The sequence below is a fragment of the Ammodytes marinus genome (genome assembly GCF_949987685.1).
Source record: "Ammodytes marinus genome assembly, chromosome: 6".
NCBI classification, from domain to species: Eukaryota; Metazoa; Chordata; class Actinopteri; order Uranoscopiformes; family Ammodytidae; genus Ammodytes; species Ammodytes marinus.
Window position 1 is genome coordinate 5,663,503 of NC_137235.1, and position 16,104 is coordinate 5,679,606.

The 16,104-nt window shown below is 40.3% G+C and overlaps 1 protein-coding gene across 2 annotated transcripts; it reads right to left on the minus strand.

Annotated features, from left to right (window-relative positions):
• Positions 1 to 253: 253 nt before the first annotated feature.
• LOC307251994 (uncharacterized protein) lies at positions 254 to 14,278 on the minus strand. 2 transcript variants are annotated; one of them, XR_013844915.1, is made up of 7 exons: positions 14,245 to 14,278; positions 9,957 to 10,544; positions 9,490 to 9,604; positions 1,692 to 1,858; positions 1,444 to 1,558; positions 1,255 to 1,326; positions 967 to 1,147 (listed from the first exon to the last, which is right to left on the minus strand). XR_013844915.1 is itself a non-coding variant. In XM_080029506.1 (5 exons), exon 1 carries the CDS (start codon positions 9,411 to 9,413, stop codon positions 2,679 to 2,681), a length of 6,735 nt encoding a protein of 2,244 aa, XP_079885632.1. In that variant the 5' UTR covers positions 9,414 to 9,463; the 3' UTR covers positions 254 to 848; positions 961 to 1,147; positions 1,255 to 1,326; positions 1,444 to 1,558; positions 1,692 to 2,678. The 2 variants fall into 2 exon arrangements, 1 of the variants encoding a protein (XP_079885632.1); XM_080029506.1 differs by lacking the exons at positions 9,490 to 9,604; positions 9,957 to 10,544; positions 14,245 to 14,278 and adding an exon at positions 254 to 848 and having other exon boundaries at positions 961 to 1,147; positions 1,692 to 9,463.
• Between the last annotated feature and the right edge of the window lie 1,826 nt (positions 14,279 to 16,104).

The window sequence follows — 16,104 nt, forward strand, 5'->3', positions numbered from 1 at the left end:
TTGCCCTCGTCAGACGGAAACGGGAAGAAACATAGTGAGACACTAGTTTGTTCAGTGTTTATTTCTCACCATAAAATAAAATTTCACTACATCATTATTTTAAACCGCAATATTTAAATTTGATAACTAAAAGAACCTTGTATTTTTTCAGACCTTTTTTGCTATCACTTTACCTTCATGTCCCAGTTATTTTATGATAAACCTGTACACAGAACATTTCAGAAAGGATATCGATGATAATCTTATTGACCTCTTAAGATAGAGTGGTGTAATCAAATCAACAGGTGTAAAAAATGTTCGTTCCAATATATGTTACATTGTAGGCTACCCTCTATGCATATATGCAAACATATACAAATGCATTGAGACATTGAATAATGCCCACCTTCAAAGTAAATCAGATAAAGTCTGTTGGAATATTTCTGTTAATTCACCATTTATTAAAATGTTATTGTTACATGAAAAATGTTAACCCCATAGAAAAAGGAAAATATAAAAGTCTGCCGATATAATATTTACAGCCTTACACCCTCAAAGCATGTCAGGAAAAACTTCTTAAAAACCTTTATCAGGGAAAAAAAAAAAATTGAAGAAACCTTTAGGTAGGCCAAGTCTTTGAGAGATCCCCTACCAGGACGACTGCGTGTGACAGACTAGTTAATGTTTGAATCTGTGATTGTCTGAAAGTCTTGTGCACAGTGTAGCTAATGTGGATGACACAATGTGTATCTTTGTACGGTGGTTAGCGGAAAGGAAACTGTCTCTTCTTCAAGTCATTCTTCCAGTGGCCAGATGATGAAGGGCAGCGACTGTTTCTGTTGAGCAGATAAGACTCCCAAAGGAAATTGCTGTAGAGAAGATCAACAACAGAAAAATGTTTTACAATAAGACCAAATAACCAAATATGCATTTAATCACTTACATAAGAAGCAAGGTCAAATCTTATAAGTATCTTCTTACATGCTCAGTAAAGAGTTGTGGAGCCGCACTGCCTGCCCCTTATCTGCTTTTCCTCAGTCCATATGATTCTCTCCTATGGGATGGTTGGTCATGTGGCCATCTGGATGGACAGCTAACAGGAAGCATCTTTTTTTTGTTGAGTTGAGGACTCCAGGATACTGCTGCAGAAGACTCTCAGAGTAGTTTGCTGTAAAGATGAGGGGTAAATGTTATAATAAAACATTAATTAAATCACTTGTAGAACACACAAGTTCAAATGTTTGCGTAAAAAAGCATTAAATATAATCTACTTACGTTTTTGAAGCAGAGAGTTGAAGTGTCTTTTACTGCCTTGAGTTGACCTCTCCATGGTGCTGACGACTCAGCCTGGCACAGATCAAGTGAGAAAAAATCAGAAGCAATTGATCATTTCATGTTTTTCACATTGTGAGTGTCACTGATGGTTTGAGGTACAGGTACATTAGATAAAGAAAGTTTACTTACAAAATGCTTTGTTCCAGGTCAAGATGACCACTCGGGTTGATTGCCACTAGATTTTCCTGTTGCCCCAGTCTCACCATGTTTCCTCGATGCAGATCCATCACAACCGCCTCTCAGCCTGAAACCAAACCCAAATGTGCATTCTATGTTACTTACAATGAATACTGCGGACAGTGACAACAACCAAATCAGCATAGACATGCAGAGGATTTTAATACAACACTAATATAAAAAAATATGTAGTCACATACATGGCACTGTTCCAGAGAACTATGAAGGGCTTTGCAGACATCTGTGGTTGGTCTCTCTGCCTTGAGTAGATGTCTGTCAGGTCTGCTGTGAAGCCCAATGTTGGTGTTTCTAGAACTCTGGTGTAACTTCTGAGCTGAGGGGCCTCCCGAGTGACAACTGTGGGGCACTTATGTAGACAAATATACAGACAAAAAAGAAATGTATTAAATAGCAGTAATGTAGAGTGCAGCAGGAGCAATAATGAATCATTACAACTTCCCGCAATTACTGATAATGATCAAAGTTATGCCTTAGTTACCAGCACTTACTTGTAGTTTCCTGTCCACTTCTCAGGACTGCCATTATATTTTATATGTATAAATATATATGTATATATATATATATATATTGGGAGAATTGTTTATTCACAATTTAAAAGGGTCGACCATTTTTCAATACGTAGTAGTTGGATTATTTAAGCTTTGCCACCCACAATATAATTGAATATTTAGTCATCGGTTGCAAATGACGCTGGTTGGATATTGGTTGAATGAAGTTTAGGGGAAGAAGTATGAGTGAGAAGAAGCGATTTTAAATGTTGCATCATTTTTAATGAAATGTTGACGAATTTTGAAGTTAGGATTTATTTTGAAAATGTTGAATAAAAGCAGACGTGGTGAAGTTGTTGAAGATCTTAAAGTTTGAATGAAGTTTCTAGAATGAAGCATGTTGATATTTATCTTGAGTGAGATTGTCCCTCCATCCCACCCTCCCTCCCAGCCTGTAAAAGGCTGGAACAGCCGAAGCAGATTTTACAGCTTGGCTGACAAGGACAATCCCACCCACAAATGTATTAGTTTTTTTTTTATTTAGTATTTTTCTGGATTAAGTTTTGTTCAAGTAATATGTTATGTTAAGTAATAAGTCGATTTACAATCATCAATGCATTACACAATACTTAGTTTTGTTAAACTTAGCAATGGTTACCCAGGTTATATACTCTCAATTTACATTTCCAATATTTCTGAGGTAATCGTACAGTACACAGGATTGTGGTAACTGTAGTAAGTTTGGAGCAAGCCAGAATGCAGACAGCACTGTGGTCGAGAGATGTAAATGTGGTCCAAGAGTGTATTTTTGTCGGTGGTAGCGGCTGTGATAAGTTGCTCGTAACCTTTTGACTGAAACAGTTCAAGGATCGGCTTGCTTGCTCCGGACAACAGATTTTCATTAAAATCTCCGCAGACTATGATTGGATGATGATCCATAATTTCTAGCGAATCCAAGAGGCTTTGCAAGTTGGAAAGGAATGAGTGTATGCTGTAGCTTGGAGGCTTGTAAACAGCAGCGATCAGCGCATTGAATGGGGCTTCAAGCTTGACAACTGTAAACTCAATGTCAGTAGCATTGTGTACGTACTGCTTTTCACGGACTTGTATATGGTCTTTTACATAGATAGCGACTCCGCCACCATTTTTGCGAACCATGTCAGGAAAGTTTGTGTACGAGACATTTCGGTTGCGATTGAACATCTTGTACCCTTGTAAATGGAGACTTTGAGCGACAAATGATCCTTGTAAGTGAGTTTCTGTTAGACACAGGACATCAGCAAGGTGAAGTTCATGGTGACTCTTGATATCAGCGATGTGAGACGGAAGTCCTTCTGTGTTGTGGTGGATGACGGTGAGAATATCTGGCCTGTTTAATGTCGCTGTGACATTCAGTAGAGGCATTAAATGTTCAAATGAAGCTTCTGCCATGGCTGCAAGACCTATTTTGACTTGTGGATTAGCATATATTTTTGTCTCATCAAAATCTAGAATATGAAGTCCACTGAGGGAAGTAACTCTGCTGAGAGCAACATAGGCCATGCCTGGCTCAAAGATGCTTTTTAGTGAGACTGCGGCGGAGGACCTTGTCATGCCTTGAACCTTGTGTATTGTACAAGCAAACGCAAGTTTTAAAGGAAACTGCCTGCGGACCACTCCCTTTTGCTTCAGTTTTTCTTCATCTCTATCAATGTACACAATATTATCAGCTGCACTGATATTGCTGGGATTTCTTGCCACATCTAGTTCTAGTCCAAGTTTGTTGACGTGTGAAGCACTACCGCCATCACTGGTCACTATTTTCGCAATACATGCAAATGTTCCATTGCAGAGACCAGACTGCACGTTGATATTTCTTGTAAGCATGACACGAGCGCCTAAAGCAACTTTAATTGAGTCAGGTAACTCTTTATTGTCCCCTTTAAAAGGTGTAGCTTCTCTCGCCATTCTACCAGTTCTGGGATCTTTTCGATAGTCGTCTGCATCTATCTTTATGATGTCAGAGTGAAACCGCTCTAGTGATGTCGAATTATGTGCATCAACCTGTTTATTTGTAGCGAAGACGTGGAGTATGTCTTTTGGACAGTGTGCCGGATCAGCGACAGCCTGTGAAAGCAAAGCTTTGTCTTGGTTGGATAATGCCTCTTCCTTCTCTTTAACGCGGATGCGGTTCAGCATCTCAGCAAATGGGACGTCGTCTTTCTGACGCATAATCTCAGTCAACGTGATAATCTGAAATTGGTCGCGCCAGAGGTCGATCTGAGTTGGATCATAGACGCACAACGGTTTAGACTGTCGAACAGGAGGGAGCTGATTGAAATCACCCACGGCGAGGACACACATCCCACCGAAAGGTCTGTGATTTCCTTTGATTTGTTTCAATCTGGCATCGACATAGGCAAAGAGAGACTTTGAAACCATACTGATTTCATCAATTATGAGTATCTCTGCATTTGAAAGCTCTGCCCTGACTTCATCTAGTTTATTACCAAGACCATTGAACGGAGGCTTTAAACTTCTCGGCAGCTTTAGGAGACAATGCAATGTTGTGCCTGAAATGTTGAAAGCGGCGGTGCCAGTAAACGCGGTTAACAGGACGGTAGGTTTTGACATGTCCGATTCCTCTGCATTACGTGGAAGCCTAGACAATATTTTGGATGCTTCTGCGTGGATGCATTTGATAAGATGAGACTTGCCTGTTCCAGCACCACCGTTAATGAAATAGAAGAACGGTTCCACATTTAAACCACAGACGCGTTTTATGCTCCAGTCTCTGATGGCGTAGAAAACGGACGCTTGCTTTTGGTTTAAATTTTGATACATTTGCCGCAACATTGCGGGATCTATCTCAGGGGCTTCTCTCATGATGGCAACTTCTGGTCTGTTTTCTGTCCTCAGATTATAGTCCGGCACGTTCTCTTGCACGTTATCCTCATCAGCTGGTCTTGCTTCAAGTTCCTCAATGCATTCTAACCTTTGTAGTTCACATTCGGGAGCCAGATTACACCATTCGTTTATTATAACACCATTCTGTTCAAACTCTGCGATGGCACTATCAATGTCTTCCCTGTGTTTTTCATATTTTTCTCGGTTTCGTTTCACGACACAAGACACCATCTCAGGGCGCTCTGTACCTCGTATCCAAATGCCAGCACGTTCGTGGAAGGACTGGTTGGTGGGGTAGTGTATGGATTTTAGCTCCGTCTGTGCGCGATACGGGACGTAAAGCTTTAGTAATGTGCCGTGAAATTCCTCAGGATTCTTCTCCTGTGAGAAACAACGATATTTAATAACAGCGGGTTTACCGTTTGTTCTTCTCTGAACAAATCCCATCTCATTCAGTAGGGGCACTACGTTGGGACCTTTTGCCTGTTTGCCATAGACAATTCTACAAGTGGAAGCAAAATCGGCCAAGCACATTGCCTCAAAGTCTGGAGTTTCTGGTCTGCATTGGTACTTGTCAGGTAATCCGTTCATCCACAAATTAACAGAGTCTGGCGTTCTGTTCTCTAGGAAGGACATGGGGTAACTCATTTTTAGCGCGTTGTCATCAGTCTGTACAAATATGACCTGGCGTGAACACTGTTTCATGCGTAGACCACATGCACGGGCCACACACTCTTGAGCACTGACCTCTCTTTTCTTAGAGTACGCCTGCATTACCAGTTTCATCTCATCGCTCTCATTTACATTTTCATGACTTGAATTTTGAATCATTGATTTGAGGTATTCACTTAAACCGTGTTCAGCTTTGCTGATGTAGCTGCAGATGTACATGATACACGAGTAAGGGTTGAGAATGAACTGTATATCTAAATTAGCATCCCAGGCTTCAAGGAGGGCAGGATTGTATCCATTTACCCACGAGTCTTTTGGATCACGCTTTAGAACCACCTCACTTGCTTTGGCTTTAATACACAGGCATTCTATGTATTCCTCAACCGTGAGGTCACATGACGCCAACATCTGTTCTAAAGTCAGAGATGCGCTCTCAGCTACATCGTTTAACCGCTTTAGTGCGTTGAGCTTTCTTATTGCCACCAACTCTCTCTCATCTTCATCTTCCAATACTTTAGATCGTATTATCATGGTTTCTGGGGCTGGGATTTTAGGAAATCCAAAACGGCAGTTGGCATTGGAATATTTAACACATGTCTTTGAATGTGTTTTGCTGTGCATCTGAACTTCTGTAACTTTTTTGTGCAGTTCAGGTTGTGTGTTTGGATCAGGCAACTGAGCTGTGATGTATTTGGAAACGAAATCACAAACCGTCTGATCAGAGTCTTCTTCAAACACAGGAGCTCCTTCTACCCATACGAGACAGTGTATGTGTGGGCTTCCACGGTGCTGAAATTCCAATCTCAAAAACCAGTCCACCACTTTACCGATGGGTTGAGCGGGTGACAGTATCAAATCTCTGAACAGAGCCTCAACACGTTTGTCAAAAAGTCGCATAGAGGTCACCGGGTTTGATCTTAAGATGGACGCTTTCGCCTGCCAATCGAGTGCATCAAAATTCACTTGTTCGCCTTGTTGAGCTTTAATGGCTGTAATAACCTCTTTCCAGCGCATTTCAGCAGCAGAAAATGTAAGAAAGAATGTTGGCGTCCCCATCTGACGAATCATCGAGAATAAATCTTTGGTCGTCTTCTCCCAAAACGCGGGGGAGCCTCTGAGTGGTGTCATGAATCGGATTGCATCTTTGTTACGCACAAGTTTTTCAACCTCATGCTTGTTCTGCAACATTGCATTGGTTATTTTGCGACCATCTCGTGTAAAAGGTTTTGCTTTACGCAGCTGTATTGACATGCTGGAAGTGGCCTGATGTATTTCGCTTACAAACTGAGCGAAAAAGAGATAGTTTGTATCCCTAGCAAAACGGTTGTCTGCACAGCAAAGTCTAGTTTTGAAATAACTGCAGGGTGTTATTGTTTTGCGACGGTTTTCGTCTAGAGTGTTTTTACCAGTGGGAAACTGAACGGGAAAAGCCATTGCCTCTAGGTTAGGAGTTTTGAAAAAGCTTACTGGTTTGTTTCCCTCAGCGGGTGCAACCGAGTAGATTCCCTCACTAAAACTTAATATTTCATCTGTCAAATCAGTTGGTTGTAGACATGACTCGAGAGCAACGGCGCCATTAGGTTCATCACTCTCCTGTTCAATATTTTCAGACTGCTGCTGTGGTTGCTGACCATCAGACAACTGACTATTTGTATCCTGTTCATCGTTCTCAGAATCCATTTCTGCCTCAAAGAGTGCATCGTTCTCAAAGCTGTCAATTTCCATCATATCTTCAACATTATAGTCCGTATCATCCATGTTTTCCTCATCCGAGTCATTTGCTTCCTCATCAATTAATGGGTCACAAAGCTCTTCCTCATCTCGGATTGTTATGTCAGTATACTGCGGATGGACCTCTTTTAGTTTAAGCAAAGCCCTCACTAGTTTAGTCCATGTTACACTTTGGTAAAGTTGATGGCCGGTATAGCACAATTTCCTCTTAAGTTTAACTCTCATGACCTGAGACTCACTTCTTAGTCTCGGTAAGGCATTTACCGTTTCTTGTACTTCTGATGGGACGCAGACCAAGTTTCCACAAATCTGGCGCTGACCTCCCTTCGGGAGTGGGATAATTTTGGCGAATGTTATGCATTTGGAAATGAGATGCCTCTCCAAAATGTTTAAATCACAGAGTTCAGTGGGAATATCTGCTAGTTCTAGATTGTTAGCTATGGCAAGTGGTGGCATACTTCCAGTTTTAAGGTGCTCATGGCAAGTGTGACAGATCCACTCTTTTTTTCTTTCAGCTGGTACTGTGCATTGTTGAGCATTTTGACACTCATCAGTACAGACATGAACAAACTTCCCTGTCAGGCAGGTTTGAGCAACAAGTGGATTTGTATTGTACTTTGATCTATTGCAACATTTCACTTGATTTGGAAACAAAGATCGATGGCAGCACGTGCAGCCATGTATTGGGGCCTTTTTGATATTGGATCGAAAAACTTCTATAGCATCTCGCATCTGCATGTCTTCCATCGCATCTCTAATGAGACTGTCATCCATAGAATCTCTAATAGGACTGTCATCCCTTTGGTTTTGCCTTCTTTGCATGCGTCTGTATTTTTGTCTTATTCTCATCGCACAGTTCATGCGATGAGTCATTCCAAATGCACGATTGCTTTGGTATTTGTTTCTCATGCGTTGTCTCATTGTTTCTTTCTGTCTGGCTCTAAATGCAGGGTCCTTTGCATAACGAGTGGTTACATTAGACTTTTTAGTTTGTCTGAAACGAGCATCTAAGCGATAGCGGGTGCATGTGTATGACCTCTGCTTCTGCTTGAAGCTTTCACTTTGCCTGTAACGGTTGGTTATATACGACCTTTGCTTGTCCTTAAAGCTTTCGCTTTGCCTGTAACGGTTGGTTATATACGACCTTTGCTTCTGCTTAAAGCTTTCGCTTTGCCTGTAACGGTTGGTTATATACGACCTCTGCTTCTGCTTAAAGCTTTCGCTTTGCCTGTAACGATTGGTTATATACGACCTTCGCTTGTCCTTAAATCTTTCGTCTTGCCTGTAACGATTTGTTAAGTTATGCTTCTGCCTCTGCCGGAAGTCGGAGTCGTGTTGATAGCGAGAAGTTGTGTAGGACTTCTTTCTTTTTCTGTAAGAATTGTCATGGGATTTGCTCACTTCTTTAGCGTACCTTTCCCTCTCTTTCCTCTTTTTCTTTTGGAGGGGAGTTTCAGTGTTTTTGTCATGTTTTGCCTTTGCCTTCTCTGCAGCCATCATTCTTCTTTTATACTTTATCCTTGCATGTTTGGGAAGTTTAGATAGATTTGGTATAGCTCTGTGGTCCTTTTCTGGATTATCTAATGTATAACATTCTGAACCTGCATTGCTACACACATGTATTAATTCACTTGAATCTGATGTAACGTCTGCATAGGGGGTATAGGCTGTATCTGAGCATGATGGCAACAACATCTCAGTTTCAGGCTGTGTTACACTGGAAATAGTGTGAACGTTCTGCTCCCTCATGTGTGAAACTTCTGCATTTGCATCGACATGAGCCACATTTTCTTCTACAGAGATTTCCTCTACACTTTGAACAACCACATCTGATTGCATGTCAGCACAGGGTGTAGACTCTGTAACTGAGCTTGACGGCAAAGACATTTCAATGTCAGGCTGTGTAACACTGACCGTAGTGTTATCGATATGCCCCCTCGTGTGTAAAACAGCAGTGTCTGCATTAGAGTTTACGTGAACAACATTTTCATTCACAGAGGCTTCATCTACACTCTGAAAAAGCACAGGGATTAGTTCATAAGGAGCCTCTGGGCTGGTGCCTAACAAGGTAAAGATTGTGCAAAGTTTGGTTTGCAGATCTCTTAAATGGTTGAAAGTGAACATGACAGCTGTTCCAGTACTGTCTGGGCCAATGGGAAGGCCATCAGGTCGTCTTGTGTGTGGGTCAAAAAATCCATACCTTGCTTGCTGGTCTCGGAAAACAGCAATGAAGACATGGCTCATTACCAACAGAGCGAAGTTCACTCCAGATGTCAAGCACTGAAGTCCGTCTGAAAGGTTTAAGAAGTCGCCTTCTGCAGGAGTAGATGTAAACATTCCATACATTGAGTTACATTTTGTCATTATGTGATGCAGTCTGTAGCCACGTACAACCTCAGGAATTTCATCTCTATTCAAATGTCCATGAACTATCCTTCCATCTTTTATCAACTGTTCCACTGTTTCCACATACATTGAATAGCCACGATCTAAAACAAGATCAAGGTCTGCGCTTTTAAGGTGACTTAACTCGTGCAGGAAAGCTAAAAATGTTGCAGAGTTACAGGAGCACTGACTGTTGTTGGCATCATGATATGTATAATGGTTCTGGCTGCGGGATGCTAACTCACATGTCACATTAGCATTAGAAGGCTCAGAAACATTTACCTCTCTGTTGCTGTAAGGATCAGAATGTTCCACAGGTTCAGCTTGTTTTGAGGATAGAAACTCACTTAACTTCAGCCAGCGTACTTTTGAAGCTTGAGATTTCTTTCCTTTTTTTGGCATGGTCTCTGATTTCTCAAAGGTTCAAAGTTCTCAAAAGGTTTGCTTATCAAAGGTTTTTTCTGAAAACGTTTGAGAAAGGTTTTTTCTCAAAAGGTTTGAGAAAGGTTTGCGTCAAAAAGTTTTGCTTCAAAAAAGGTTTGCGTCAAAAAGATTTGCTTCAAAGGTTTTTTTCTGCAAACTGACTAGTCTCAGACTCAGTCAGAGGTGAATAAAAGAAGAGAGAAATCTGGATTTTGATACAAGGGTAGAGAGAGCAAGCAAGCTTTGGGGAGGTAGATCTGAATGTCCCCGGGAATACTGACTAGTACTTCTCAGTCAGAGCGTGACACAGGGAGAGAGAAGACAGATTTAGCAGAGAGTACAGACAGAGCAGAAAGCGACCGCTTGCCCAGACTGTGAATCTGCAACAAGAAGCGGTCAAAGGGGTTGGGGGTTGGGATGGTAGAGTCAGGGTACAAGACCAGGCGTCTGGAAAACAGAGAGTGGAAAACAATTATTAATTTGAAATACATTCTTCCTAGCAATTGCAGAAATAGTTGCCTAATTGCATGTAGGGCTGGCCATAATAGATCAAATATTCTATATTGTTTTGTTTTTACAATACAATTAGTCAGCAAATTATCTTTATTTCATTGAGCAGTAACAGTCTTTTCCCTATGTTAAGGAACGGTGCTGCGCCACTGTTAAACAGCATTTAGTTAATGAATAGAGCGGGTGGGTGCCACCACATAAACTGCTGAACAACAGGTGTTGGACTGAATACCTAGTAGGTCTATATGGCTGCCTATCATCCACGTCGCTCTCGGTTTCTCTGTTTGACAGCAGGGAGCGTATGTGAGAGAGACACACATACATTATCTGCAAACACACAGCCCGCTGCCAGTGACTTAACTCATTACACTCTTATCAAAAAGCTGTTCATGAAGAACAGGTACAAATCAAGTGTAAATTGGTCCTGCTTTTCACTGTGGTGGGACGTCTTGGTAACTTCCTACTATCAGTACACTAGCGTGTTAAATTAAATAATAAGCTAATACACATGGCTGGCTCAGCGCTGTCATTGCACTGCCAGCCCCTGTAGCAGTAGTGGACAGGTGGTGGGACACTGAAGCAGTGATGCAGACATCATGCTTTGTTTGTGTATTATCTATCTCCACTCTTATCATGCGACACAATGAATCAATAATGAAACTTTTATAAATTGATGTTTATGGATTTGTTGATACAGTCCTAATTTTGTCCATGAAGGAGCTTAGGTTAATAATACCCAGGGGGCAAAACACCCTTTTTTCAGAAAACAGACATGGATTGTTGTAAAAGGTTGTTCTCTATAAATAATATCTAGGACCCTCAAGGATTACAATCTGGTGAGCTACGTACTGGAAAGCAAGAGGGTTTATCTTAAACCATGAAATGTTGCCAGTTGATTACTGACAGAACAATTATTTTCTGTATTTTTTTCAGAAAGGTTCGAATAAATATGCACATTTGCAATATCCAACTCATTATGTGTATATTTGCATCTCTTTAAAAATCAATTATCTAGATGTTGGGTAAAGCCAGAGTATATTATGTGTAGTATATAAATTATAATAGCCATATGCATGCGCTCGTTGGATGCAATGAGGCCCAGTGTGAGGATGGAGTGTGAAGTAGCAGCAGGTAATACGTCCACAAACCCCCACATATATATGTGTGTGAGTGTGTGTGTGTGTGTGTGTGTGTGTGTACACCCCTCACATTTCTTTGCCCCTGATGAACTCCTCTGTTGTTTTTGCAGTTTTTTTTGGATCATTATCTTGCTGCATGATGAAGGATCTTCCAATCAGTTTGGTTGCATCTTTCTTTAAATTGGCAGACAAAATGTTCCTGTATACTTCTGAGTTCATTTTGCTGTTGCCATCATGTGTTACTGTGTTGTTGTCAAGATGCACCTTTACCAAAGTGATGGAAAGGCTAAAGTTTAGAGAAAGAAAGAATCTGCTCATAATCCCAAACATACAAGCTCATCTGTGAAACACGGTGGAGGCAATGTCATGGCTTGGGCTTGCATGGCTTCTTCTCGGATGGGCTCATTAATCTTCATTGATGATGTAACACATGATGGCAACAGCAAAATGAACTCTATGGTTGCGTTCCGAATCGCATACTTTCTACTATATAGTATGTAGAAAAAAGATTTAGGATGTCCCGATTCTTGTGGCCAGATTTAGGATGGTTAGAATACCCGGATGGTCTACTTCATGCGGCCAAGATTGTTAGTGTTGAAAAGTGCATCCTATTTGGGCGATTCTGACCCACAATCCAGTGCGCACGTGAAGTGACGTAACATCGACGAAGCCTATAGGTCCATGTTATGAAAACAAACGGGGATGCGACGGATATAAAAGCAAGAGGCAAGATCAAGGCGCAATGTTATGATGAAATAAGAGAGAAAAGTATGTCCCAATAGTATGTCTACTGCATCCTAACTAGATTCTTTTTATCGTCGGATGTAGTATGTAGAATAGAAAAAAGAAAGAGTATGCGATTCGGAACGCAACCTAAGTCTACAGAAACATTTTGTCTGCCAATTTAAGGAAAGATGCAACCAAACTGATTGGAAGATCCTTCATCATGCAGCAAGATAATGATCCAAAACACAACAAAGGAGTTAATCAGGGGCAAGAAGTGGAAGGTTATAGACTGGCCATGTCAATCTCCAGACTTAAACCCTATAGAGCATGCATTTTACCTGCCAAAGAGGAGACTTAAGAGAGTAACCCCCTAACACAAACAGCAACTGAATGAGGCTGCATTGAAAGCCTGGAAAAGCATCACAAAAGAAGAATGTAAAAGTTTGGTGATGTCACTGGGTCACAGGCTTGATGCAGTTATTGCAAAATGGATTTGCGACAACATATTACGTTTTATTCACTTTAATTTATTTAAAGTCTATCTGTTCCTATACTTCTGCTCGCCTAAAAATGTGGTGTTCCTTTTCAAAAAATGCTATCTTCTAAGTTGTGTATCGGATCCAGATGTGAATACCTGGAAATGAAACCTGAAATGTTGATCTAGTCTCATATTCATCGTTTGGTGTCAAACCCAAATGTTTCCAGTCTACAGCAAAAATAAAGTAATTGGCCTCACCGTTCCAATACTATTGGAGGGGACTGTATGTGTATATTTGCATCTCTTTAAAAATCCATTATCTGGATGTTGGGTAAAGCCAGAGGTCAAATTTATATTATTTCGTTTTTACAATATGTCCAAAGTCATTACAGAACAGATTTTGGATACAGCCTTTTTTATATATAAATAGAGAAACACTATATACAGGTCATAACAATGCATTTTGATCATGTTTTTAAGAAGAAAATGTTTCATAAATAAGACAATGAACAACATATGAGCAAATCCTTCTGCAATAACCTTTGGTATAGTGCAAAGAATGATTATTGAAAGTTTAGTTGGATATCACAAAAAGCTATTTGCCTCAGTAACAATGAAAGGGATGCCTCTCCTATGATGGACAGACAGACAATGGGAGTCAGGACATTATCTCAACATTTTTTTTTCCAGTATTCCCAACTTCTAAAGAAGTTAACTAAACTTTCAATAATCATTCTTACTCTGATTTGTCAGACATTCTGTTCTTAAAAACACAAAAATAGATTTTAAGACCTAGTATAGTATTATTCAGTTTTTTAGAATAAAAAAGGCTGTATCCAAAATCTGTTCTGTATTGCCAGATTTTCATATTTATTCAAACATTTCTTAAAAAACAAAAATACAAAAAGTAATTGTTCTAATGTCAGTAATCCACTGGTAAAGTTTTGTGATATCTATACATTAAATATGTTACCCCATTCACCTGCAGTCTCTCGCCTTAAACCATGGCCCTGATTTGCTATTACCAGGTTGTCCACCCAGGTTGTGATCCTTGAATGCCCTACATATACTTTCTGGTGAAAAAACTTTTACAACATTCCATGTCTACAAACCTACTTTGCCCCCTGGGCATAATGCAAATTAGGGGTGCAAACTATTCACTTACGATATGTGTTTTTTGTACATCAATGTGTAAATGTTTGGTGATTATACAGAAGGGACTGAATAAAAGTAAAATTATCCAGTCAATGATGTATTATGTTGTCAATACCAGCACACATTCTCCTTTACTCACCAGTTAAGCACAATTATTCTCCTTGTTCTTTTCTAAAAGGAGATAAAAAAAAGATGTTAGACATGTCTTGACTCCTCATTCTATGAGTATGTGTGTACAGCTAGCAACATGACACAAACACTATAACTATCTGCTAGCCAAAGTTATTTTAAAAATACCCTGTATATAGGCCTAAACAAACCAATTACTGAAATTATTGTATTGGTATCCAAAACAGTGTTGTGCAACTCCAGTCAGGCATCCTGGGTCATCTTACAGACAGACAGACAGACAGACACACACACACAAGGAGCTTAGGTTATAATGCAGATTAGGTGTGCGAACTATTCACTAATCAGAAGTTTATTTTGGATATCAATGTTTTTTTTATACAGAAGGGACTGAATAAAAGTAAAATTATCCAGTCAATTATGTAGGCTACTCTGTTGTCAATACCAGCTCATATTCTACATTACTCACCAACAAAGCATGACACACACACTACAACTAGCTAGTTCACACACACACAAAATACATTATTCTACATGAGTATGCACGTCAAACAGCTAGCAACATGTCTCTCTCTCTCTGGACACAGCAATTATCAGCTAGACCAAGTGACGCACACACACACACGGAGCTTAGGTTATAATGCAGATTAGGTGTGCAAACTATTCACTAATCAGAAGTTTATTTTGGATATCAATGTTTTTTTTTATACAGAAGGGACTGAATAAAAGTAAAATTATCCAGTCAATTATGTAGGCTACTCTGTTGTCAATACCAGCACACACACACACACACACACACACACACACACACACACACACACACACACACACACACACACACACACACACACACACACAGCATTAAATCCCATTATTCTACATTACTATGCACGTTAAACAGCTAGCAACATGTCTCTCTCCCTCTCTCCAACACACACACACACGCGCGCAAAATACCCTCAGTTCTGTCCCGTTAAACAGCTCTGTCTCTCTCCAACTGACACACACACACACGCACACACACACACGCGCACACACGCACACACACACACACACACACACACACACACACACACACACGCGACAAAGTACTATCTGCTAGAAGTTATATAAAAAATGCCCTGTGAAGGCCTACTGTACGCAAACAGAGTATTAGCATTATAGCATTAGCTTTAAAACCCACTGTCATGCTAACATATACCAAAAACAGCAAACAACATTTTTATTAGGGGGATATGAGGATTTACTGGTAGTATGCTACTCTAAACATACTGACAGCTTTAATTTTTGAATTTCCAGCTTAACTTTGGTGTCTTAGTGTTAGAGAGTGAACAAGAAGACGTTTCTTTTTTAGTTCGGGGGCTGACTTTGTTAATTTAGAAAGCTAAAGTTGACATTAGCGGCTAAATGTCCGTCGAGTGCTAACAATTATCAGGGGCTGTAAAGCCGTTGGCATGAAAACAACACAAGTTATGCTGCTGAGACGGTGTATTTCCTGCAATGTGTAACCCCCATAGTTATCAAGACAATAACTGATAAAACATTATTTTAAACAACTCAGCCTTCGTGTTTTATGGTGAAAGAGTTGGACGTTAATCACTCACCTCAGACCGAGCGAAGAACTCTAGCTTGGCAGCTGCACGTGCAGGATACTGATACGGGACGCATTCAAGGACCGTTGTCATTCCGAACATTAAACACAAGATTGTTTCTCAAGCCCAGTTCAGGCCAAAGATTAGCAGCTAACTCCATCCAGTAATGTACTGAACTGCATGGATAGGCTACAATAACGTTTTCACGCACATATCAATATGTATATATAGGTTAGATGCATTTATATGATTATTATAAACAGCTGTACAGTTTGTTT

Coding starts and splice junctions, on each gene's coding strand:
- LOC307251994 (XM_080029506.1), bottom strand. CDS start 9,413: ATGTTCACTTTCAACCATTTAAGAGATCTGCAAACCAAACTTTGCACA.